At 40.9% G+C, this 26,977-nt stretch overlaps 1 protein-coding gene across 4 annotated transcripts in view; it reads left to right on the forward strand.

Moving 5' to 3' along the window:
- Positions 1-26,977, forward strand: part of RASA3 (RAS p21 protein activator 3) — a 140,491-nt gene that overhangs the window by 105,500 nt on the left and 8,014 nt on the right. For all 4 annotated transcript variants that reach the window (XM_076360368.1, XM_076360385.1, XM_076360395.1 and 1 more), the window contains exons 8-20: positions 4,418-4,497; positions 11,344-11,448; positions 11,950-12,106; positions 12,908-13,056; positions 15,060-15,174; positions 16,038-16,112; positions 16,635-16,758; positions 17,940-18,046; positions 18,695-18,772; positions 19,730-19,807; positions 20,359-20,432; positions 24,221-24,327; positions 25,275-25,357. In XM_076360368.1, coding sequence (XP_076216483.1) covers positions 4,418-4,497; positions 11,344-11,448; positions 11,950-12,106; positions 12,908-13,056; positions 15,060-15,174; positions 16,038-16,112; positions 16,635-16,758; positions 17,940-18,046; positions 18,695-18,772; positions 19,730-19,807; positions 20,359-20,432; positions 24,221-24,327; positions 25,275-25,357 — 1,332 coding nt within the window. The remainder of the gene's footprint in view (positions 1-4,417; positions 4,498-11,343; positions 11,449-11,949; positions 12,107-12,907; positions 13,057-15,059; positions 15,175-16,037; positions 16,113-16,634; positions 16,759-17,939; positions 18,047-18,694; positions 18,773-19,729; positions 19,808-20,358; positions 20,433-24,220; positions 24,328-25,274; positions 25,358-26,977) is intronic.

Consider the following 26,977-nt stretch of genomic DNA (forward strand, 5'->3'; position numbering starts at 1 on the left):
ACCAGTGCCTTTCCTCCAAGTGGGTGAAACCTCTACAGCTTTACTTTATACAGAGCATTTTCAACAAGTCCAGTTAAGACAAAATATAACTTTCATGAAAGTGCTCATTTTGGCTCTTTCTGGCAAGAGTAGCTGTAATTGTGGTGTGTCCATACATACATGTGCATGTGTTTATAATTTGGATACCTCTTGAAACTTTTCATTCTGTCCTAAAGTATGTGTATCTTTCTCTTTTCTTTTTCTCTTGGACATCTTAGTCCCGGTCTACACTTAACTGTTCTATTTCAATAGATACCTCAAGAACATATCTGGCATAATGAAGCTGCTGAAAAGCCAGAGTAGTATAATGCAGTTGGCATATCATTGAAAAGACCTTTCTGCCCATTGCATCATTCAGGTCACATTTACAGTAGAACTTGTTGCTGGCATAGGGATGGTTTCTCGAATCAGTTCAGGGGCACAGGCAGCCACATCAGGAAGGAGAGCTGGGGAGAGAGGAGCCATACAAGTGCTGTTGCACTGTGCAGATCTGAAGTGCACATACCGTTCTCGGCAGTGCCAGTGCAGGGCTAATTTCTGTCTTCCCGCTCTGTTGTGGTTTAACCCAGCAGGCAGCTAGACACCACACAGCCGTTTGCTCACTCCCCGCCCCAGTGGGATGGGGGAGAGAATCAGGAAAAAAAAAAAAAGTAAAATTCATGAGTTGAGATAAAGACAGTTTAATAGGACAGAAAAGGAAGGGAAAATAATAATAATAATAATAATGATAAAAGACTATTCAAAATAAGTGATACACAGTGCAGTTGCTCACCACCCACCGACCGATGCTCAGCCAGTTCCTGAGCAGCGGTCACCACCCCCTGGCCAACTCCCCCCCAGTTTATATACTGAGCATGATGTCATATGGTATGGAATATCCCTTAGGCCAGTTTGGGTCAGCTGTCCTGGCTGTGCCCCCTCCCAGCTTCTTGCTGGCAGGGCATGGGAAGCTGAAAAGTCCTTGACTAGCGTAAGCACTACTTAACAACACCTAAAACATCCATGTATTATCAACATTATTCTCATGCTAAATCCAAAACACAGCACTGTACCAGCTACTAGGAAGGAAATTAACTCTATCCCAGCTGAAACCAGGACACCCTCCTTCTACAAACCACCATCTTTGCCTAGAAGCTGACAGTTGTGCCGACTAATCTAAAGTCGGTCATGCCAGCAGAAATGTGGTCTTGTTGATGTAATGTATTTGGATTTGAGGAACAGATATAGCAAGTTCTTTATTGGCAGGAGCACCTTCTCACTGCCCAAAGGGGTGGAAGCCCTGAGGGTTGGCCAGGATAGCTATCTAAGGTAATCTTTCCTCTGGTAACCCAAGATGTCTCTTCCTACAGTATAACTTCACTGCAGACTTAACTTTAGCTAGCAGCGAGCCTTTGTGCCTGCTTGCCTGACTGTGTGGAGGTGCTGCATGGGCATGGTTGGTGGGGGAGAGATCCCATGGTACTGAGCGCTGAAACTGCACTGAGGTGTTGTGTGTTTGCTCGGACTGAAATCCTGGGCAGCCCTGACACCTGGCCCAGAGCTGTGACCTTTGCAGTGACACAAGACTGACGCTATATGTAAATAAACTAAAATGGGCTTCCTTATTCTTAACATAGGCAATTCTGGAGGTGTCTGTCAGCGAGAGCTTTTTAATGAGAATGTAATCCAGGAATTCAGACTGCAAACCACAAAACTTCACCTGTTTGATTCCTCAGCCTTCTGTGTGCTGCAGAAACAGCGAATGTTTGGCATTTAAACACTGAACTTGGCAGGTGGTGCCATATTGGGAGAGGAAGGACAGAAACAGAAAGCATCTTCCAGCTGGAGTTGTGGAGGGGGTTGGAGGCTTGCTTAGCTTGCCTTTATGCTGAGAGCTGGGTTGCGTGCAAGTATCAGCAGAAGCAAAACCTAAACTCAAGCCCATGCCCCAGTTCTGCTAACTCAGAGCAAAATGTTTTCTGTGTGGGTAAGAGCAGAGCTTGGGAAATGTCTGAATCAGCCAGAACTCTGAAATATAAACATACCCTTAGTGCAGACAGAGCCCTCATAGATTTATGTCATTTTGAGAGTAATTAGTACACATCAGACTAAATGTCTCAAAGGAAAAAGGTTCAGTAGAACTGCTACGACTGGGAAATACATTCACTAATGAGTGAATGGGCACCAATGGGCAGACCTGTGGCTGGTGGATGCTAACATAGTGCTCTGATTCCTGCGGAGCTGCACAGATTCATGCTGTTGACAGCGGTGTCACTTACTGCTTCCAAACAGCTTCATCAGCTTTTCTGCAGTCTGCTAGCACAGCGATTGGCCATGCCTCCAAGGAAGATGATGATCTGCAAAAGGCGTGAATGGGTGCTTTCCTTTCTACAAACAAAAAGTCGCACAGATTTAATTTTCTAAATGGAAAATAGCTTATCATTGGTTTGGGAAATCTAAGGGCTTATTTAAGGGGTGCTATGAGCGAAACTTGCACCTGATGGTTAGGAGCCATTTTCACCACTGCTCCAGCTGCAGCGCAGTGTGGGGGCTCGGAGTTCTATATGCAGCTACAGGAAAATGCCCCTCTTACAGGAACCGAAGAAGGTAGTGCTGGGGACCTGTTTGCAAACCTGTGTGTGCTGAAAAAAAATTGAGCAGCTGATAAAGAGCTTGCCAGCTTTGCCTAAAGAAAGGGACCAGCACAGCAGAGTTGTGCCCCTTTTTTCTAAAACGGTACATGGCAGATAGTTCAGCACTGTGGACTAGGAGTTCCCTCATTTCCAGTTCCATCCTAGGAATGGGTGGACCTCATACAGCTATCTTTTTAGGAATATTGTCCTTGAGCTGTATTAATCTGCACACTAAGGAGTTGTACAGGTGAACAGAGAGACCTCGTACATGCAGACTCCAGCAAAACTTCTGAGAAGTGTTTACTTAAAAGGGATGTGCCATGTTACACCTATGCTATAACTTTTTTTAACAACTCGTGTTACAGATAATAAAACACTTAAGTTTGCTTCCTTATTAAAAATTACACCATTAGCTTCACAATGGTAGTAGAAAATGTCATTTGCAGTTCTGTAGGATAATTTCTTGAAGCCACAGAGAAGACAGTTGCAAGTGTAGGGTGAGAAAATTTGTGCTGAGCTGCTGAAGTTGTGGGCTGTATTTAAATCCTCCGTACTCTTGAGTTTACAGGTGCATTTGATTCAATTATAGCCTGGAGGGTTTGGTCTCCAGTGCTGCTAGTACCTTTTAGTTTTTATGTATCACCTTGAAAATGGTGCCTGCCTCAGACATACACACTCAAAAAAGGCTCTGTTGAGTGTCCCATGCTGAAGAGTCTTTTCTGGTTCCTCTCCACTTGTGCAGCTATATCTTTGCCTCCCTTGTTTGTACCATCTGCATCTGATGTACAATATAAAACCAAGAAGCCAAGTTTACAATAAAAGCCAGTTTTTGTGAGTGGGAAGTATTAAGCCACAAGCGTATTTAAAGCTACAATAAAGTTCAGCTTCTGTGTGCAACCAAGAGCTGAACCCACATATCATACACACTTGCATTTGATCAGTTCCTGCTGTGGTTTCAGCTGGGTGGGGTAGCCTTTTTCTCAAGTCTCCGACACGCTAGGCAAAAATACAACCATCAAAGTCTTTTTATAATCACACTAGAAAACAAATTTTAAGAAATGTTTATACAAAAACTTTTTTTGCTAATGCTCTACACTTACAGCTATCTTCCCATTATTTTCTGCCTATGCTTTGCTGTTTATCAGTCTTGCAAATATGGTTGGTGAACTGTGCACCTGATTCTATATTCTGATACGCATAACACAGGCTAGCATCTCTTGGACAATTGATCTACTTGGTGTTTTTTGTCTGAGCATGACAAATTGACTTCCAGGATATCAGGACAGACAGAACTTCCCAGTTTTAATTAGATCCACTGTAAAATGTTTTTAAGGGTAGTTTTGGGTTTCTCCCACCCCCCTCTTCAGAGTGCCTCAGGGCATCTGTTGTACAGCTGTATTTAAAACTGAATTGTTAATTGCCCTTTTATTTCCCTAGATGGGTTATAAAAGTGGTATTTCTTTCTGTGACTTTTTTTCTTTTGTCAATGTAAACTCAAAAGTACTGTAGTAATATTAAAGACATCCTTTCTCTGTAAAGAAAGTGTGGAGTATTTAGTTACTCTTGGATATGATTGTGTAACCACCACGTTTGTATAGTGAGGAATCTGTTCAGTCAACACGTTTATTCACATGCATGAATGTTTTCAGAATCAGGACTGAAGTCACTGCTGATAGTAAGACTCTGATCTTCCAGAGCTTTGTACAAGTAACATCGGAATGCTTTTGTATCAGATCAATTTGTTAAAGTTTTCTCCTTTTTATTAGGTTACAAGACCCAGTAGCTACAACAAGAAATCCCATTTTGATATTGAAGATGTTGATGAAGTTGACAAAATGGAGATTAGGTAATATAAAACATTTTGTACTAATAAACTTGTCTTCCAAAGTTGTGTAACTTTGTAGTAGATTCAGTTTTCAAAGTAGCAAGCATGGTTTTACTGTTCATAAATCAAGATAAGTCTTTGTCACTGTATCTGTATGCCCCTTTACCTCCACTGTCCTGTAGATGTATGGGAATGTGTGACAGTTCCTCCGTGGGAGGAATCCTCATTATTTTCCTTGGTATCCTATATACACTGTGTGTATACTAATGTGCAGTTGTCATTAAGCGCAGCTTTTTATGTTTGGGCTACCCTTTCCTCCCTCCTTCAGTTTCCCAAGAGAGCCCAGAAGCTCTGTGATGCTCTCGGTTAAAGGGTCTGTTTTCTTTTATCACTCAATTTTAGCAACCCATTTAAGGTCCTTGTTCCCTGAAAAGAAACTCTTGAGCTCAGAGTTTCTCTGGGGCAGAGGCAGTTTCTCTTCTCTTTTGCCTGCCAGACTTTAACCCCTTTTTGCAAGGCTGGGTATGATACATGTGAAATCCATTGCACAGGAAAGAAGCAACTCTGATTTCAAAAACAAAACGACCCCACCCCCTGCCACCCACTTAGTACTATTTTAGAACCTGCTGAGGCCTGTCAACAGTGTCTGTGGGGACAGGTGAATAGAGAGAGTGGAGAGGAAACAATAGGAGATGCAAAACCTAAAGGTATCACATGCGTCATACCATCACATACATTGAAACTTAGAGGCTTAGGCCATCTGGTGATCTGGATGGACCGTAGCTGAAAACTGCTGTATCTGCATCAGGTGGTGAGAAATTCCCTACTCCTTTATGCTAGGATTTGGAGGAAGAAAGGTTGAGGGAGAATGGTGGCACCCCCTTCCTCCCTGGGTATTTCCACTAGAGAGGCAGTGAGGGCTTATCTCCCAAAACATTCCCTAGTCCCTTCAGAAGCACAAGGGGAGGGGAAAGGAGGGGAGACCGGGAAAGGTGAACAATACTTACTCCCAGCAAGCAAGACGCATCTATATTCATGAATGAATGGATGAGGGCTGTTCTAATTTGACGGTCAGCTGCTGGTTCATGTAGCCTGTTAGTGTAGTATCACAGCACTACAAGATCATTAATGGATTTTTGTGTTTGCCATGGCTCTGTGAGACACGAAAGGGAAGCTATCCATATGTGAGAGAGACAAGAGCTGTACTCCGTTTCTCTGAGAACATCTGTGTCAGGCAGTGCAAAGGTAGCTGGTTTAAGGGCAACCCACAGCTAATTCGTAGGAGAGAGAGCAAAGGCCCAGGTTCAGTGCCATTGCTGCTTTGGTGGTGTCAGTGTTGGCGGCACGGCAGATGACCTAGTCCTAGCACCAGACTATATTTCTGCAAAGCTTTGCATGGTGTAGGCAGGTATGAGGTAACATGTCCCATATCCCATGGGATGTATGTGATGGAATGGGCAACTGAACAGTGTCTTGGGAGTCCCAGTTCGGTCTTTGTAAACATGATGCCCAGCCACGCACTGATTTTAAATGAAAGCTAGGATTCTCTGGTAGTTTTGTGACTATGGAAGGGGATCCTGGACATTAGTGGACAGTGGTTACACATTGCTTAATATTTTAGTTGATTCTTATTTTGTACTAGTGGACTAAATGGAATTATATAGCTGTTTTAGTTAGTATATTTTCTGGACAAATGACTGTCTGCAATGATAATGTATGTGGAGCTGAGCTTCAGAAAAGTCTTTCATTCCTTAAAACTAACAGATCACAGTGTGGTAATGATGAATAGCTTGTGAAGAGTCTTACAAAATATTTGGGAAAAGATTAAGCAGTTAAATGATAGACAAAAGCAGATAAAGTGTTAGTCTTGGTTGGGCAAACTCTTTCCTCAGAGGTTTTGTCCCCTATAGGACAGAGTGTTTTTGTTTCCATCTCAGGTTCCCCTTCCACCCCCGCTCACTTCCTCCAGTCTGTTTAGTCAGAGTTAGATTGCCCCCATGCCCTCTGGATGGATCAAACAATTTATGGGTTTGGGGGTTTGTTTTCTTTTTCTCTCCTGAGAAAAATACCATTCCACAGGGTAAAGAGGAGACTTAGTCTCTCATGGTTTCTCTCTAAAGCTATGAAAGTTTCTCTCTTTGAGTGGGTGTAGGAAGTTGCAGGCAGGGCATATCAGCACTTAGGGACCAGATGTTCTGGTGAAATTCATTGTTTCTTCTCCCCCTCTCTGTTGTTTGTTTCTTTCTGTGACTACAGTCTGACCAGTTTTAGAATAACACTTGCCATAATTTTGCCTTCTAAAAACCTCGGGAAACAGTCATCTTTTAGACTCTGAGGTCTGTGTATTATGATTTTTTAAATACTGTTTATGCTTTGTACTCCAAGCGCACAAAACAATAATTTCAGAATTTGCATGCCTGCTTTGCTTACTGTGTAGTGTGAGATCTGCTTTAAGTTGTTAGTTTCTCTCTTACAGATCCTTTGCACTGATTTATTTCTGTAACAAGTTGCTATGGGGGAATACCCTTTGTCTGCCTATGTTTGAAAGTGTTATTGCTAGTGGGCATCTTGAAAGAATTTGGATAAACTAGAAACCAGTAGCCTATAAATACTTGGTAAATTGTAAGCTTGACTATGTGTAAATAAACTTCTCAAAAGATTCCTCTCCTCCTGAAGCTGCTTTTAGCCATCTGAATTAGTTGGTGAGATAGTAACCAAGCAGATATGAAGAAAGGGGAGAGGAGGTTGAATTTTCAAAGAAGTTTTTTCCTTTTGGGGAATTCTTGCCCTGCAGAAATACTGTCAAAATATCAGAGTTTGAAGAACTTAACCCAGCAGGCATGCAATGTGAGCTGATGGTATGTCTAGTGTATGAAACGATGCATGAGACACTGTTGAGAGATACATGGCTCAGAGGATTTAAAAGTGACATCCTCTGCACTTGGATAAGGTAGGATAAACCTTTAGCAGGACTATCAATATCCATTCCTTGACAAGCCTACTGTGACTTGCTCGAGGCTAGAAAGGTTGTGTAAATATGTCCATAACTGACTGACTTTGCACCTTATCCAAAGAAAGTTGCTCTTCTAAAAATCTTCATTATTTGAAAACCTGTTTTTTCCCCATATATCTTTTTTTCCCAAAGTTTAAGGCACATTTAGACTGTCACTTAGCTGCAAAATTCTCAGCTGATCTTGTTTTAAAATAAAAATGTTTCTCAGGAAACCTTAAAATATGTACAGAAGCAGCTACCCTTGAGTTTGAAACCCTTGCTCCAAGGTGGGTATTGTAGCATTTATCTACAAATGCCAGGTTAGGCACCAGTACTTCTACTTTGAATCTCAGTGCAGTTGTTTTACATCCTAATGTTAAAGGGCACGTGAAAGGGAAGGAAGTATCATCTAGAGATACATACGAGAACTTCCCAAACATGAGGGAAGTTTTTTGACTGAGTGCCAAAAATTGTGTAGGCTTCAGTCAATACAGTGATTATACAGAGTGGTAGAACTGTCTTAAGGTTTTGAGTATCTGTACAGAACTAGTTTAGGTGCAGTAAATTTCTAAGCTTGACAGAGTCTTCCCAGGAGCTAGAGCACTGGGAAGGACTGCGTAGACATTCAGCCTAACTCTGTAAAGCTGCTGCTTACCTGCTAGTAGAATCATAGAATCATAGAATCATTGAGGTTGGAAAAGACCTCTAAGATCATCGAGTCCAACCGTCAACCCAACACCACCATGTCCACTAAACCATGTCCCTAAGTGCCTCATCTACTCGTCTTTTAAATACCTCCAGGGATGGGGACTCCACCACTTCCCTGGGCAGCCTGTTCCAATGTTTCACCACTCTTTCAGTAAAGAAATTTTTCCTTACATCCAATCTAAACCTCCCCTGGCGCAACTTGAGGCCGTTTCCTCTTGTCCTATCGCTTGTTACTTGGGAGAAGAGACCGACCCCCACCTCGCTACAACCTCCTTTCAGGTAGTTGTAGAGAGCGATGAGGTCTCCCCTCAGCCTCCTCTTCTCCAGGCTAAACAACCCCAGTTCCCTCAGCCGCTCCTCAGAAGACTTGTTCTCCAGACCCCTCACCAGCCTCGTTGCCCTTCTCTGGACACGCTCCAGCACCTCGATGTCCTTCTTGTAGTGAGGGGCCCAAAACTGAACTCAGTATTCAAGGTGCGGCCTCACCAGGGCCGAGTACAGGGGCACAATCACTTCCCTACTCCTGCTGGCCACACTATTTCTGATACAGGCCAGGATGCCATTGGCCTTCTTGGCCACCTGGGCACACTGCCGGCTCATGTTCAGCCGGCTGTCGACCAACACCCCCAGGTCCTTCTCTGCCGGGCAGCTTTCCAGCCACTCTTCCCCAAGCCTGTAGCGCTGCATGGGGTTGTTGTGGCCGAAGTGCAGGACCCGGCACTTGTCCTTGTTGAACCTCATACAGTTGGCCTGGGCCCATCGATCCAGCCTGTCCAGGTCCCTCTGCAGAGCCTTCCTACCCTCGAGCAGATCAACACTCCCGCCCAACTTGGTGTCATCTGCAAACTTACTGAGGGTGCACTCAATCCCCTCATCCAGATCATCGATAAAGATATTAAACAAGACCGGCCCCAGTACTGAGCCCTGGGGAACACCGCTCGTGACCGGCCGCCAACTGGATTGAACTCCATTCACCACAACTCTCTGGGCCCGGCCGTCCAGCCAGTTTTTGACCCAGCGCAGAGTCCACCTGTCTAAGCCGTGAGCCACCAGCTTCTCGAGGAGAATGCTGTGGGAGACGGTGTCAAAGGCCTTGCTGAAGTCCAGGTAGACCATATCCACAGCCTTTCCCTCATCCACTAGGCGGGTCACCTGGTCATAGAAGGAGATCAGGTTGGTCAAGCAGGACCTGCCTTTCATGAATCCGTGCTGGCTAGGCCGGATCCCCTGGTTGTCCCGCTCATGCCTTGTGAGCGCCCTCAAGATGAACCGCTCCATAATCTTCCCCGGCACCGAGGTCAGGCTGACAGGCCTGTAGTTCCCCGGATCCTCCTTCCGGCCCTTCTTGTAGATGGGCATCACATTGGCAAGCCTCCAGTCGTGCGGGACCTCCCCCGTTAACCAGGACTGCTGATAAATGATGGAGAGCGGCTTGGCGAGCTTCTCCGCCAGCTCCCTCAGCACTCTCGGGTGGATCGCATCTGGCCCCATAGACTTGTGAGCGTCCAGGTGGCGTAGCAGGTCATTGACTGCTTCCTCTTGGATTATGGGGGGTTTATCCTGCTCGCCGTCCCTGTCTTCCAGCTTGGGGGGCCGAGTACCCTGAGGATAACTGGTCTGCCTGTTAAAGACTGAGGCAAAGAAGGCATTGAGTACCTCAGCCTTTTCCTCATCCTCAGTGACAATGTTCCCCCCCGCATCCAATAAAGGATGGAGATTTACCTTGGCTCTCTTCTTGTCATTAAAATATTTGTAAAAACTTTTTTTGTTGTCTTTAACGACAGCGGCCAGATTGCGTTCTAGCTGGGCTTTTGCCTTTCTCATTTCTTCTCTGCACGACCTAACGAGATCCCTGTACTCTTCTTGAGTCGCCTGCCCCTTCTTCCACAAGCGGTAAACTCTCCTTTTTTTCCTGAGTCCCAGCAAGAGCTCCCCGTTCAGCCAGGCCGGTCGTCTTCCCCGCCCGTTCTTCTTACGGCGTACGGGGACAGCCTGCTCCTGCGCCTTTAAGACTTCCTTCTTGAAGATCGTCCAGCCTTCCTGGACCCCTTTGCCCTTCAGGACCGTCTCCCAAGGGACTCTCTCAACCAACGTCCTGAACAGGCCAAAGTCTGCCCTCCGGAAGTCCATGGTTGCGGTTTTGCTGCCCCCCCCTCCTTACTTCACCAAGAATGGAGAATTCTATCATTTCATGGTTGCTAAGCCCAAGACGGCCTCCGACCACCACATCTCCCACCAGTCCTTCTCTGTTTGTAAACAGCAGGTGGAGCGAGGCACCTCCCCTGGTAGGCTCACTTACCAGCTGTGTCAGGAAGTTGTCTTCCACACACTCCAGGAACCTCCTAGACTGCTTCCTCTCTGCCGTGTTGTATTTCCAGCAGATGTCCAGGAAGTTGAAGTCCCCCACGAGAACAAGGGCTAGCGATTGTGAGACTTCTGCCAGCCGCTTGTAGAACGCTTCATCCGCCCCTTCATCCTGGTTGGGTGGTCTATAACAGACTCCCAGCAGGATATCTGCCTCGTTGGCCTTCCCCCTCATCCTTACCCATAGACACTCAACCGTACCATCATCACAATCGTTGAGCTCTATACAATCAAAACACTCCCTAACATAAAGGGCCACCCCACCGCCTCTCCTTCCTCGCCTGTCCTTTCTGAAGAGTCTATAGCCATCCATTGCAGCACTCCAGTCATGAGAGTCACCCCACCATGTTTCTGTGATGGCAACTAAGTCATATCTCTCCCGCTGCACAATGGCTTCCAGCTCCAAATCCCAAATTAGACTGGAACTGACAGTATGGAGTCCTTAAATATCTCTACGCTTTTTTCCCCTGGTGTCCATTTTACCTGTATTTTTCTCTTATCTGGGATAGCCAAACAGCCCCATGAATCTTTATCAATATGGATAGTGGAAACAGTACAGATGAGGGAAAGGTAGTCTAGATTATTTTTTTCACTGATGTTTCATGGATGTGAATTGTAAGGCTCCAGAAATCTAAGGTAAGGTTGTCTCTTTACTGTTTGGAAACCATTGTACAGTTTCAAGGCTTTCTAACTCATAGGCTTGAGGGGAAAAAAACAAAAAAATTGAAAACAAGGTTGGGATTATTTGGTTTTAATTTTTTTATTTATTATGAATCTCTTCATATTATTTGTTTTTATTACAGAGTTGATCTTTGGAATGCCAGTAACTTGAAGTTTGGAGACGAGTTTCTAGGAGAACTGAGACTCCCTTTGAAATTCCTCCGACAGTCTAGTTCTTACGAAGCATGGTATTTGACATTTTTCTTTTGGAGAATAAGTAGAAACATATGTCTGCTGTGAAGACTTAAGAGTAATTACTGCTATGTGATAAAGTTTAAATGGATTTAATTTGTATCTTTTTTTGTAAGCGAGCCAAAGTAATCTTAGCAAATGTAAGAACAAGTTTTGATAATGTGATTAGAGATTTCAGTCTGCCTCTGTATTGCATGTGGGAGTTCTAATACATTGGCTTGATGATATTATTTACTGCAGTTCATCGGCAGTGCCACAGTTTCAGTGTGTGGGTTTTTAATCATATCTACATAAATCTCTATGATCAGAACTTCCCATGTTGCAGTTGGTGCAAAATAGACTGGCAAACTTAATTAAAAAGTCTGATTCAGAACTCTCAAGAATTTGATACATACATAAATATTGTGTCTATCTATACATTTTATATAAGTCCATGTATAACCTGAGATAATCTTGTGTTTCAGCACAAACTTTCTGTCTTATTTTTTGCGTATCAGGTATTTCCTGCAGCCCAGAGATAATGGTAACAAGTCATTGAAACCTGATGACCTCGGTTCCTTAAGGTTAAATGTGGTTTACACTGAGGACCATGTTTTTTCCTCAGACTATTACAGTCCACTTAGAGACCTCCTGCTAAAATCTGCAGATGTCGAGGTAATTTGCTGTTGTTTACCTGCAGATCATCCTCACAGGGGTCTCTCTGAATGTTCATCACTGTCTTGCTGGCACCATAGTTGTGTAATTAGCAGAGACTTCAGCTTCTTCCTTTTCCGATCTGAGGGCCTTGTTAAGCTCTGCATATCCCTGGTGCTTGTTTTCAGTCCTTGCAGAAGAGATCTTTATCTGCATACAGTATGGTGGGTGAAGGCACACCCAGGAACACCAGTGGTTTTAACAGCAGCATATTCTTCGTGGCTTTCTTATTTTACGTGTGAAAATGCAAAGTAAACTTCAGTTTGATCAATTGGTTTACTGGCATAATTAAAAAAAACCCAACAAACCCAAACCAAGAACTAATCCTGAAACGTCAGATGGTTGGACCATGTCTGCCATTATGTATACTTTTAGCAGTTGTAACAATGCTTTTATTTTTTCAGTACAAGAACTGGGTTCTGTACTTACTGTGGCTTGAAATTGAGAAGGGTTAGAGTTCTTCCTCTTCACTTGCTCCCCAGGCAACAGTGACATTCAGTGAAAAGACAGCTATTAAAAAGGAGGGGGGGGGAAGAGACTGTACTGTAATAGTTTTTAAATTGCTGCCCTCTTGCGATCAAAACTTACAGCCAACAAAAACTAGAATGTAATGCCCACCCATGTTCTGTACGGGCATGTTTGGGTAACTGGCCACTGCAACTGTTGGGTGGGGTTCTGCATTAAGGAGCTAATGGGAAAAGTAAGAAAGGATGCTTGTTCTAGAAAGATCTCTCAAAGTTTTTCTTTCTCTCCACTGTTCAGCCTGTTTCAGCATCAGCTGCACACATTTTGGGTGAAGTTTGCAGAGAAAAACATGAAGCAGCCATACCTCTTGTCAGGCTTTTCTTACACTATGGCAGAATTGTGCCTTTCATAAGTGCCATTGCGAATGCTGAAGTGAAGAGAACTCAGTAAGTACCAAAAAACCAAATTGCTATCAAACATACCTACTTTGCGTTGGCTAGTGTTAGGATCCTCCACTCAGTTTCTAGAATTACATGTCATTTCAAAAGAAATTGTTGGAGTTGTTCCTGTTCCTCCAAGCTGAGTGGCAGAGTTCTTTATGAATGCATTCACTGCTCTGAAGATCTGGTGAGTCTGATTTTAGGAGGAATTCCCATCATGTTTTGCAAAATCTACTTGCAAGACTATTGTAAGGTCTGAGAGCAGTGATTTTCACTCTTTTCAGTCTTAATTATATTTGATGATAACTGTGAAATCCTACATTACCTTCAGCTGTTCGTATGAAATCATTTCAGCTTTGTAGTGTGCCAATAAATCATATAGTGCTGAGTAAAAGTGTTGAATTTGTTCAAAACAAAAAGCAAGTTTCTTCCTAATCACGAATATTTAAGGCAAGCTGTGTGTCTAATTTTTCCAATTAGAGGGCTAAGGAACAAAGATGGGATTGGATCTGGCAGTGGATAGCAGAAGACAAAATCTTTTTGTAGTCGCTTCTTATAAGTCCCTTGTTTGACTTACTGGTGTGCTGACAGTTTCGTAGTGTAAGATCTAGTATTCACACCAGGCAGGTCCTAAAGAACACTTGTTGCCACAAGCCGCGTGCCTATGTAGTCATGCTCTTGACTGACAGTAGAAGAGACAATTGGGAGTCAAGGGGAATGACAGATGTTGACTCTAAAGTAACAGCTTCCTCAGTACAAAATAAATTCTTCATGTGGGCTGGCTTTTTTCAGAGTGTCTGAGGGATAGAGTGTTTTCCTTCCTGTAGGCAGGTGTATTTTTTCTGTGCTGCAGGTTGGCTGCTGCAGCTTGGTTGCTGCAGTATGAGGAAATTTGCTGCTCCCTAGTCAGTCATGTTCCTGTGATAAAACAGCAAAGCTGGTGTTTGTTTTCAGGGCTTTCTGGCATTTGTAACAGACAGTGAGCTTACTTTTTTAGGAAACAAAATTATGAATCCAGCAAAGTAATTCATCCTGTTATTCACCACTTGTAAATGGGTACAACTGTAGTAAGCTATAAACAACAGGAAAGACATCAGTGTGTGTACAAGAACAAGCAAATAACTCCATGTCCAAGTTTGATCTGCTATCAGTAGGCACAGGTTTTGATCATATGGGTTGTAGATAAGATTGTTGATTATGTACCTATCTGCATAACGTTCCTATACAAGGAATTGCAGGCACAAAATTAATATGAAATTACTTGCCTTCTCAAAATGCAAGTAATACTAAAAAAATAAAAGTACACATGATAGTGCAGCTAGCTAAAGCTTAACAAATCACAGTGGCCATATGTCTAGTACAAGAAGAATTCTGTGCAAGTGGCTTTTCAGAAAACCATGAGAGTCTGCATGGCATCAGCTGTCCACACAGTTCTCGGGGCAGAATTGGGATCTGCACTGTGTTTAATAGTGTTATCACAGGACAGTGCTGTAAGTCACTTAGAAAAGATGGCTACATCATTGGAGCCGGTGTTTTCATCTCCCTCCTGGCTTACAAGCACTCATTTCACAGGAGAAGGTAGTAGGTGACGTGTAATGTCCAGTGTTGTTGTGAGACTAAAATCCTGCCTCCTTCCCTTACTCAAATTAACACTGTTCAGTACCACGTGGAAGCGGGCGCATTTTTCCCCGTTGATACTGTAAACCCCTTTGATTTGAGCCTGCGTGTTGCCGTGTGTTTGGATGGCGCACTGAGCACACTGTGCTAATACAAAGAAGAAAAATCTGTAGTCCCTCCCTCTGGACTTATTGTGACTACTGCTTTTCTGTTATAACCTGGAAGTGCAGTACATACTACGTGACTGCATTTAATGGCAGGCTGGTGTCAAAGAGAGTTTTTGTTTGTGCGTTCAAACTCAGATTTCCATCACCTTTCACCACTTCTTTTATTTCTATATATTAGCAGTTTATTACAAAGAGACTAAATTACAGAAAATTGTTCACTTCCAGAGATCCAAACACCATTTTCAGAGGAAACTCGTTAACTTCCAAGTGCATTGACGAGACAATGAAACTGGCAGGGATGCATTATCTGCAAGTTACACTAAAGCCAATTATAGATGAGGTAAGAGCAGTTTAGACTGTTTATTTGATAAAATGTCACTGTAAAAGGCCTTCAGGGAGCAGATACTGTTTATTCCTTCCCATTTTAAGATGACTTTGTGGGAATAATGCTTAAGAGCCTGTTTCTACATTAAAATCCTGTGTGTTAGTTTAGCCACAGCCGAGTCACCCAATTCAGAAACAGTTGGATTGTATTAAAGGAAAAGGAAATTTCCATTTATTTAACTAAATTACTCTGTTTTATAAAATCTAACATTTATTGTTTCTGAGAAATTAATAAAGTAATAACTTAGATGAATAAAGAATATATACAGCAGAAAGCTGCTGGGAAGCTGTAAGTAATACATTTTGTCCAGTGGGTATAAAGGAATAAAATTATTCTTAGATAACTGTGTATGTGATGCATGTATTGTAACAATGGCTTATTATCTACCCAGTCCAGAATGGTGGGTGTGGGTATTTTAGTGCAGTAATTGGGCAATACTTTCAGACCACAGACTTCCTTTAAATGATTTGACAATTTCTTCAGCTGTTGTTTTAATGTTTCATCAAAAAATGTCAAGTTTTTAAAGAATATAGATATACTTTCAGAGTTGACTGTTTTGGCAAAATAGGACTTTTCTTGAACAGCCTTGCTTGAGATAGTCTAACAAACAATTCATTTCAGTTGAAGGAAAGGGTAGAACGAATTAATGCTACTTTTTGGGAAAAAAATAAAGATCACGTGTAGTTTACCTTTGATGCTTTGTCCAAACAAAAAAATTCAATTTATAAAGCTGGCTTTTGCCTTTTACCCCAAAAAACTGAAATTATGCTTTTTACAAAACTTCTTCTAGATTAATTGTTCACTATATTTTTTTCTAGATCTGCCAGGTCCATAAACCTTGTGAAATTGATCCTGTGAAATTAAAAGATGGTGAAAACCTGGAAAATAACAGGGTATGCATTAGATTTTTGAAGATATAATCTCTGTTTACACTATCATGTTTAACTGAGGTCCTCAGATGTTTGATGTTACAAATAATTTTGTCATTCATTAGAATACACTGGAAGCTTTCTTAACACCACAAACTGTTATAATTACTTTACAACGGCTTTACGTTATGCTATAAATACAATATCTGTAGAATGTTAATCACTTCTCCCCCCACCCTTGAGGACAAGCATAACTTAGCCTGTGGCTCTGCTGATGACGTAGAAAATGGTGCTACGAAAAGGAACAATATGCCATACAGCCATATCACTTGATGTTTGGTTTTGATAGGAATAATATTTTTACTCTTGTACTTGAATATCTGCATTTACCAAAGAGAGTTTCATTGAGTGTGAGATTGTTTTGCAAGTATGTAATGTTGAAAGTGAGAATCTTTTGATGATGCCATTATGAATAAAACCAGGAATAATACCGCTTTCCACAACAGAAAATGATACTAATTTCGTCATAATCATTGTATTTTTCAGGAAAATCTGAGGCAATATGTTGATCGCATTTTTACTGTAATTACAAAATCTGGTGTAAGCTGCCCTACAGTGATGTGCGATATTTTCTTTTCACTGAGAGAATCAGCTGCCAAACGTTTTCAAGGTGAGTTTCTGTATATTGTTTTATTTTACATCACTGATAGCTTTCTAAATGTAGGTGTAATCTAGCAGTCTGCATGATCCATGATGGATTTAGGAATTGAACAGCAGCTTATCCAAAATACCATTTGGAGTGTGTGTTAATGCTGGTTTTTCCTTGATTATTCATTCCACAAAGAGCATGACTTTTAACGATTGTATGAGTTTTTCTTAAACATATTCTTGTTTAAGAAAAACAAAAGGAAAACAGCATTTAAAAAGAGCATTGTGATGGTATGTATTTATGGTTTCAACAGTTGCTAAGTATGCTCAGTTTTCAAATGTTCAGGTTTTTGTAATGGCTCGTTCTGCAGACTCCATGCAGCTGAATTATTTTCTGCTCATACGTCAATCTGTAATAAAGGCCAATCTATAAATTATCGGAGTCATTGCAAGCTCATTGCCCTGGGAGGCCCATGTGCTGCAGAGGTTTTCTGGCTGTCAGGAGAGAATTCTTTCCGCTCCCTCCTAGCTGTTTTGGCTCTGTGAGAATAAGCAAGCAATATAAAACCAGAATTGAGCAAAACAACCAACCTGTGTATTTTCATGAAGGGAAGCAGATTACAGTAAGGAAGTTTTCGAGAAAGTAATAGGAGTTCAGCTTTTAAACAGTCACTTCATAGTAGAGAAGCTCAAGCAGAAAGCCATTGATTGTGCTGTCGTGCTCTTTATTTTACGTAAAAATATATAAATAAATTGTATTTTCTGTAATTACCAACTGGAATAGATACATTAGGAGTGTATAGCACTTGTGCTCAGGGCTGTAACTAGATAACTGAGAATTGGCCTCTGTGCTGAACGTTTCATAAACTATTTAAGTTTTTCATCATACTTTAGTTGCATAGATGGAATAGCAGATGTTTGTATGAAATTCCCTGTGCAGTGGAAAAGTGAACGGTGTTCTCCTTGTAGCCTGTGTCATGAACTCGCTTCTTTTTAAAAGGCTGTCATTGACATTTCCTTGGTTTATGCTAGCTGTTCTCTGGCTCCAAATCCTCCATCATCAGTTAATCCTGTAACTCGCAAATACATACATTTCCAGCACATGCTTGAGTTAGCTTTCTTGAACGCATTCTGATAATTTCAGAGGTTTTTTAAGGAAGGATTATTGAAATGCTGAGTAGAGGTCTTTTTTTTTTTTAATAGGTGACCTAGATGTGAGGTATACAGCTGTCAGCAGCTTTATTTTCCTGAGATTCTTTGCTCCTGCCATTCTTTCTCCAAACCTCTTTCAGCTTACACCACACCACCCAGTAAGTACTGTATCAATTTCTTCTAGCTGTGTATACGGTTCTGTCACCATAGTCTGTCTATCAAGATTCTTTCTTCAGTTCTTTTAATAGCCTTCAGGAGAAGTACCTTTGTTAGCTCAAAGATCTGCTATGTCTGTCTTGGATATGAAGCATATGTTGAATGACTGTGTATGTGAAGAACTTGGGAGGTATGGGAGGAACAGTGAAATTTGAGGACAAACAAAGCAGATGGTCTAAGCTGCTGTGGAAAAGATGGTCACTGCTTCATTTTTGCCGCATTACATTAATGCTGGATTGATTGTCAGCAATGTTGGAAATGTTTTGGATGTTAAGCAACTTATCCAAGACTTTTAGTAGTTGTTCTTATGGGGAGGACCTGAACCGTCTTCAAGATAGAAATCTCTATTTTTGTTTTGCAAGTGATTGCCTTTGGTTCTCTGAAGAGCAATAGGGTAGCTATGAAACATGGTGGCTTAAGAGTCAAAAGCCTTTTAAAAAAGGGACTTTTTTTCCTATAGTGTTTTATTGGGTCTTTTCTAATTTTATGTTGCTTTTCTGCAAGTGAAATAAGAAAGAAGAAATGTAGTTTACCTTCCTCTATTCCATATTTTAAATAGCTAGTCCATATAATATTGTTCTCTTTCCTAGGATCCTCAGACTTCTCGAACTTTGACACTTATCTCTAAAACCATTCAAACGCTAGGCAGCCTATCAAAATCTAAATCTGTAAGTACGCCATTTTCATTTAAAGGCTTAATTCAGGAAAGTTATTTTCTTTTTTCTTTTTTTTTTTTTAATCTTTTCTCACTCATTGTAATTAAGCCTTTAAAATGCTTGAGTTGCACTAGGCTTATGCAAAACTGGTTTTGATTGCTTTGATTATAAGCCTCTCATGCTCACAGAAAAACTAAATCTATCTTAATCTGAACTAGATTTCAGTAAAGCAAAATTGTGTGACCAACCTAGAAGTCTGTTCCAGGGGTTTTCATTCCTTCCTTCCGGAAGAAAGATAGTGATCAGGAAAACCCGTGAAGTTCCCTACTTGCCTCCAGTATGTGATAGCAGCTCTACAGGGCTTTACAGATTGTTTCAGCATTTTAAGGCTCAACTGAGAAGAGTCGCCCAGTAGGGGGAAGGGCTATGCTTTTCTTTTCATACCAGTTCAGTTTTCTGCCAGTCAGTGGTGAGATTAGATCTAAATTCCCATGCTCTGGATGTTTGATTGAAATAAAACTTGTGTACCTAAGGCACCACACTGCTATATCTGGTGATAATTTGGGGTCGCTGGTGGTCTAGTTAGGATTCATGCAGGCAACTGTAGATGAATCTGTACCTCAATTACAAATCCTTTGAGACACTAGAATTCCTTCTCTCACACTTTTTGTCAGCTTCTTTTAGGACCAAGATTAAAAACCAAAGCAGAAGTTTGAAGCTTTTGAAGAATGCATTATTAACTGTAGTAACTGAACATTCGAAATGCATTCTGCTACCTTTTTGAGATAAAAATTTGGTACTACTGAATGTGTGCTGTACAACATGAAAATAGTGCTTTGCTTATTTTATCTCTGGCCAAAAAACCCCCTCTTTTCTGCGATGCCTTGCCTCATGGTCTACTGCTGTTAACAATAATATTTTCTATATAAACTGTATTATGAGATGCATGGTTTTGGCTTTGTATTTCAGGCCAATTTCAAGGAATCATACATGGCTACTTTTTATGACTATTTTAATGAGCAAAAATATGCAGATGCAGTAAAAAATGTAAGTAATGCATGTGAATGTTCTGAAAATCCTGCTGTGTTGTTGAAGCTGATGCTCGGAATCCTAGAATATAATACATACTGTTTGTAAACCAGGAAGCGTGTGCTAGAAAAAGCAGACTGCTGATAACTGTAATATTCAAGAAACTTTTATCAAATGTTAATAGTAAAATCTCTTTGGATCTACTTCTACTTAATAATTAGGTTGGATTACAAGCTGCTGCTTAGAGCTTTAGACGTGTGCATGCTTCATAGGATGCTGCAGATCTGTGATGAAAATTGCTTAGTCCAAAAGGAAGTGAAAGAGACGTATAACAAAGGAGAAGCACAAGAAGTGTTGGTCATCTGCAGTTTTTCTGCTTAAGAGCATTTGTGCTATTTTTAGTTTACAACCCAGGAAACCTCTCAAATTCCTCAAGCTTCTGCCATTACCTTCTGTTTAACTACTTCTACAATATTTTCTTGTAGCTCTGTGCTGTACAAATGTTAGAGATTTTAATTTGGGTAGTGCGGTACTGTAATTTTTATCTATGCTTTTTGTTCACCTTTTAGTTTCTAGATTTAATTTCATCTTCGGGAAGGAGAGATCACAAGAGCATAGAGCAACCTATATTGCTTAAAGAAGGGTAAGCATGCGTGTGCAACAAAACCCTCTATTTGTGTGCTTGCTACCATTCTAAGGCAGCTATCTTTTTTCCCGCCGTCCCTATTCCATCCATGTGTTCAGAGAAGAATGTAGGAAGATTCTTGTGTTGCTATTTCTACTCTCCGTGGCTGCTATAGCTGATTTTAACATCTTTCCATTTGATGTAAACTTCTTAATTTAAGTATGTTTTGAAATAAGTGAAGGAAAAAGAAGCCTGTAGAACTTAGTTAGCACAGCTAAGGCAAAAGAAACTTAAATCAGCATTGTGTTAAAATCAAGTTGATTTTTTTTTTCCTGAACTCCAGTGAACAAAAGCTGTAAAATTCCACTGTGAAGGCAGATACTGAATATCTTAGTTAGGGCAAAGCCTGCAAATGGAATTTGCTTTTGCTGCCCTGTAAGATCCATATGCTAATCATTATCATGGCCATTTCAGGGAAAATTTGTGATGCACTTGGAACAGTTTCTAGTTTTAGTACCTTTCCTTTTTTCTGGAAGCATGTTCGATATGCTGTATTAGGTTTAGATACTAATTGTTGGCATTTTTTGTGTTACAAAACTGAGTGGTTAAGATCATCTAAGTGCACTGTGGAAACAGCTTCTTTGAGCTGGGAGGAAGAAAGTAAAAAATCCAAATTCTTCCTGTCAGAGCTCAGTAAGCTGAACTGCTGCTTGAAAGTAAGCTTTCATGGTAGCTTTAAGTCATGCAAAAACTAGGTGTTCGGTGAAAACATGACTGCCCCTTCCGTTTAACCTCTGCAGTTCACTTCACTTCTCTGATGATCATCTGTCCCTAGAAGCAAGTTTGTCTATTTTAATTCTGTACATTTATCATTCTTTTGTTTTTGAAAATAACTGTATAGTTTGTAACATTTTCCCTCTAACTCTAAAACATTATTTTTTCTGCCTCTGTCTTTCTTTTGCTACTGTCTGATTTATTTTCTGTCTTTTCTTGCTCGGCCTGTGGCTGCTGTTATAAGGACTCTTAAACTAACAGTAAAGAAAGTTGATGGTAATAGTTCATGCAGGTAAGATGGTAGGGGCAGTTGGTGCTTTGCTGTAGCTACCGGCTGACAGCATGTCCTTCCTTCGCAGCAATAGACTTGTCCGACTTAACTTCAGGGTGGAAGTACTCTGTTTAACAATCCTGAAATGCCTGTGTAAACCCAGCAGAGAGCATTTTGTTATCTATTTCTTGACGTTGACCAACTCCTTTTTTTTTTTTTTTCCCGCCTTTCCTTAAAAAAACCTGCTGTAAATAGAGAATAAAGGACTTTTATCTGTAGGCAGACGCTCCAAGCAGCACTGAGATTTGCTTAATATTCAGTGTATAGATCCCAGTGAACTCACTGGAAGTGATTAAGAAGTGGCAATATATTTTCTAGACACTTCTTAAGTAGCATTCATGTAAATTGTTCTCAAGGTTAAGGAGTGGCCTTCAGCTGACTATTGTTCCTGACATGTTGCATTATTGCCATGTTATATCATGGGGAGTGGGTGGGAATTTTCACAGCCTTTGATTTGATTCTTCTCCAGATTGATTGGCTGGTTAGTGGGGTTTCTGTTTGCCTTTGCAATGTTTTTGTTTGCTTTTGGTTCTTTAATCTATCTTGGCTTCTATTAAGAGTATCTAGATGGAAAGCTATAGCATATGTAGTTTTGAATGAATGTACAGTAGCAAAAATTAGTCGCTGGCACTTGGGTTTGCTGGCATTGATCATGCCATCACTGCTTAACAGCTGTCTGCCTGGTTCTTTCCAAAAGGAAGGGAATTAAAAGGAGAACTAGTCCTACCATTCTTGTAGGTGCAAGGGGCATGCTGATGCTTCCAAGCAAGGCTAAGGCAGATCCAAACTCAGGTCTACCATAAACATGAGAAGAAACAGTATCTCGAACCACCCAGCACTGAAATGGGTTTTATCTTAGACTTTTTTCCACTTTGTGCTTCTGGACTATTTGCTCTGACTTCTCGCGCATTCTGCAAATGTTAGAAACAAAGAAATCCTTTAAATTCACCTTATAACTTCTGTGGCTTTGAATTCTTGTCACCTGTCTGTGGGAAATAAAAGCACATTCTTCTCTTGGCTATGTCAGCTATGAAGAATATAATTAGAAATGTGCTCTTAGCTCTGCAGTATGGAGTTTGCATTTTTCAAAGAGGGATGCTCTGTAGGAGTTTGCAGTTTTAAGTGTTGGCATGAGAAGGAAGAGAAACTAACTTGAAGAGCATATGGTCCAGCCCAAGGATATCTGCTCTTCCCTTGAAATTTGCCTTAACCTTGAAATACGAAGACTACCGCCAGTGGGCCTGGTGATGACCTGAATGATATGGTTTTATTAAATATTTCTCAAGTAAGCCAAGAATAAGGACTGAGACAGTAACTGTCTGACCATTTTAAGAATGAGAGAGGTGTGTAACTATAACTGGTTTAAAAAAAATCTGTCGCTGTATGCAGTCCTTGTTAGCCTTTGCCAGCACAACTTGGAATGGGCAGCAGGCACCAGCACAGCTGGTTACAAAACAGTTAAAGTCTGAAGGAACGTGAGTTTCTGTTTGAGCTTTAAACAGACCTGCGGTTCGATTGGATGCAATGTAGTTGTTTCTGACTGAAGATACCAGAAGCGAGAAACAGTATTAGCTGTTCTAAGCATTTTAGGTCTGCTATTGAAAATCTTCAACCAAATCATTCGCTGTTCTCTCTGTGTGCTCTTTGTGCTGCATAGTGCCTTTCTACTTGATAAAAACTACTCTGTAGTAAGTAGTTTTTACTGGCTCCGTTGTACAATTCTGTATTTGGCACAATAGTTAATGAAATATGTAGAGTAGCTGCTATCAACTCTCTACTGCATATGCATATGCATTTTTTTCCACCAAAAGTGATGCTGAGCAGTATGAAGCCACTAGGGTTTCCAAAGTCACCTTGAAGCTTTTGGATTGATTTAGTGGTTAAGAAGGTGGTGGGTGCATCACAGTTTCTTGTAAGCTAATTCAAGTTTGAAATTTATTAAAACTGACAACTCACTAAATGAATGCCCCTCCTCTGCCAAAAAAGGGGGCGATGGGGGGTTCTAGCTTTCAGCTGTCAGATTGCTTTGTATGTTATTAAAAATGTGTTTCCAACTGCAGCATCAGTGTGCAATTGCAAATGGAGGTGTGGAACATCCTGATTTTGTTTCTAGAGCTTGAGAGTGACTAAAGCTTGTAAGGGTACAATCCCTGTGCTCCAGAGGCCTTACACCTGCCTTTTAATTATTAAACATACTCTAAACCTTTTGAGCTTTCTCACAGCTTTAAAAAAAAAATAATAAAAAAAGCTTGTAGAGTTAACAAGTCAAGCTTAGCAGAGCAGTGCTAACCGTGTTTTGCCCTCTCTGCTGTAGTAGGAAACCATTTAGCTGGATTTGTAACTGAGGAAAGGGCACAAGCTGCAGTTCAGCTAACTAACTAGAGCCCCTATGTAGACTACAAGTCAAGCTACATGTCTTGCCCCTTATATAGATCTGGAAAAAGGACAGGCTTAACTAACAGATGCACTAAACCTATCCAAATGTGATTTTCCTTTCCTTGTCAAGACAAGGCCTCAATAATTAGAAAACACTGTGTGTCCCCTCCTAAAGCTTCACAAGTGCCATCATGTATGTGTGTGTATATATGTATATATGTATAAATCTATATACATAAATACATATTTTATATGTATGCATATATTTATATGCATGTATATATAAAATCTGGTGTATTGTAACAACTGTTGTCCTGTTTACTAGGTTCATGATCAAGAGAGCACAAGGAAGAAAACGATTTGGTATGAAAAACTTCAAGAAGAGATGGTTTCGCCTGACAAACCATGAGTTTACCTATCAGAAAAGCAAAGGTAACAAAGTTTTGCCAGTCTTTTTTTGGTACATTAAAGTGAAGATTAAACAAGGATCATGTAAGAACAGAAGACTGAGATCTAGATCTGTAACTGTAGAAGGCACAGTGCAGGCAAGTCTGTCAGCCTGTATGTTCTTGCCCTTTTTTTAGTATGTCTATACTGACTGTTAGAGAAGCTTCTTGGATAGCACAGTACCCTATAAATTAGCAGAATATTTTATAGTATTTGTCTAATATCAGTTACAACATCATCTGTAGGTTTCACAGTTACATAGTAGATTGTCCAAGGAAACAAAACTCAGGATACAAATACCTTACGCTGGGATTTGGGTTTGTATTGAACATTCTCAGATGTACCTCAGCTTGTTCACATAAATGCTGTAGCATTCGCACAACTGGCTGCAGTAGACAGGGATTTGCCTGCAAGCTTTGAACTTGCAAAAATGTGTTTACTTCACGTTGCCTAATATCAAGGATTTTGCTTTTCGAAAATTGTTCCTGTCTGTTCAGTAGTACACAACAAATACCGCTTCCTTCCATCATATAAATACAGAGGGAGTGAGAAAACTAAGGAAACATGTTCAGATCATGCTAGTCATCATTTCACACTCAACTTTGAGCTGGTACATCACCACCATCAACCTAGTTCAGTTGAGCTGACAGGAATGATTTCTTTCATTGTCACCTTCTCAGGAAATACACTGCGTCCTGCTGCAGTAGTCTGTTTCCAAGAGGCTTGCTAGCATAACGTAGTGCAGCTGAAAACAGAAATGAACTTCAGATAATACTTAAGGACCATGCTAGTAAATCCCTACTGAGTGAAGGGAGTCTTGTGCAGTCAAAATGATTTTCAAAGGAACTGAATCAGCCCTTAGAATAAGGGCAGAGGGTGAAGTTGAGTTGTGAGTAAGTTGCTCAGTATCTCTGTGTGTGTGTGTTTTGCAGGTGATCACCCTCTGTGTAGCATTCCAATTGAAAACATTCTGGCAGTGGAAAGACTGGAGGAGGAATCCTTTAAAATGAAAAATGTAAGTAGGTCATCTTCATTAATTTACTTGTTAGGCTGGTCTAGATCCACCAGCCTAATCACCTTTTTCCCTTTTGTAACCTGGATTGGGTTTCTGTTGAAAGATATACAACCACAGCTGCTTGTTCTGTATATAGTAGCAGGAGTTTCCAAAAGTACAGCCCATTCAGATTCTTAACAGCCCAGTCAGCAGTCTTTGGGTTTCGTGATCTGCAGCACAGTCAGTACTGACCACTGCTGATCAGCTGTCTGGGCTCCGTAATGTCAGACACAGGTAAGATAATCGAGTCCCTGCCCTTTCTGTCAGACCTCTCTGTTGGGAAGGAACTGGCTGCTATAATTGTGAAGGATCACATCTTCTTTCTTAGCTATCAGGGTTTGTTTATTGGTTAATGAAAGTGCATATATATTTGGGTTAGGTCATGTGCCAAAACAACATCTGTGCTGTCCCAGCATGGTTTAGCATTTTGATTGCCACATTAGAGAATAAAATACAGCTGTATTTCTCATGCATGGAACACTACTGCCAACTTCTGTATGCAAGACATACCATCCATTGGGTAAGAACAGTTCTTAAGACATGATCAGTTCAGGTGATGTTGAGAGCCTTTTTCATACTTTTCTGCCTGTAAAGCTGAGTACAGTCCTTAAAAAGAAACAAAAAAACAGCTCAGTGTTTTCCAGTTCTAAACATGCATCTACTACAGACTTCTTTATACAACGTAAATGGTTGTGACTTTTAGCTTTTCTGCCTTTAAGTCTTTCCTGCCGTCTACATTGCTTGTGGACACCATGCAGGGCAGTGCTCAAACCTGCCCTAGATACTAGGTTCCTCAAACAGCACTTTGTTAAAGTGAAATACAATGCTTGACTCCTCAGTATTTTCCCTGTTTCAAGTATTATTTTGGTAGCATATCTCCCTCTCTTAAAACATGGAATAAGTTTCAGTTCACTTGCTTTTAGAGCACATCTTCATTGTACTGTAGCTGGCTCTGGTGTTTATAACTCATGTTAATTACATAGGCAAAAGCAACCCAGCTGCAAAATAATTCTCAAGCTATCAGAAGGCAGCTTTAACATGCGATGAACTGTTGCCAGCTGTAGTCTGCAAAATAACTTGATTGAACTAAAAGTAGCCACACAGTTGAGATAAAACTTACTATGTGTAGAGAGGAGCTGAGCTATAATTCTGATCAACTCTTCAGTGACAGCAGTCTTTAACTTATGCTGAGTCTACTGGGCTAGAATGCATCCAAAATATCCCTTTATTGTAAAGATTTATTATAGGAAAAATATCCCTTTATTAACATCAGAAACTGTGGGCTATTTTGCTTGCTTAAATTCAGTATTACCTAGAAAATGAAGGTGACTACATCCATTCTGGAAAGTAAGGTTCAGAGTCTTTCCATAAGCAGTAGAAAATACCATTATCACCTTCCTATGCTAATATATTCCCATATATCTTCCCATATATAAATAGAATGCTGCAGCAAGAACAGAATTCTCAAAACACCACAGCAGATGTATCTGCGATGGATATTCCATCATAGGTGCTAAGTGTGATTAAAGATCCACATTTTCTATAAATACTCTCTATGTATCTGTGCTCTGAATTGCACCA

The sequence above is a fragment of the Aptenodytes patagonicus genome, chromosome 1 (assembly GCF_965638725.1).
Source record: "Aptenodytes patagonicus chromosome 1, bAptPat1.pri.cur, whole genome shotgun sequence".
Classification (NCBI taxonomy): Eukaryota; Metazoa; Chordata; class Aves; order Sphenisciformes; family Spheniscidae; genus Aptenodytes; species Aptenodytes patagonicus.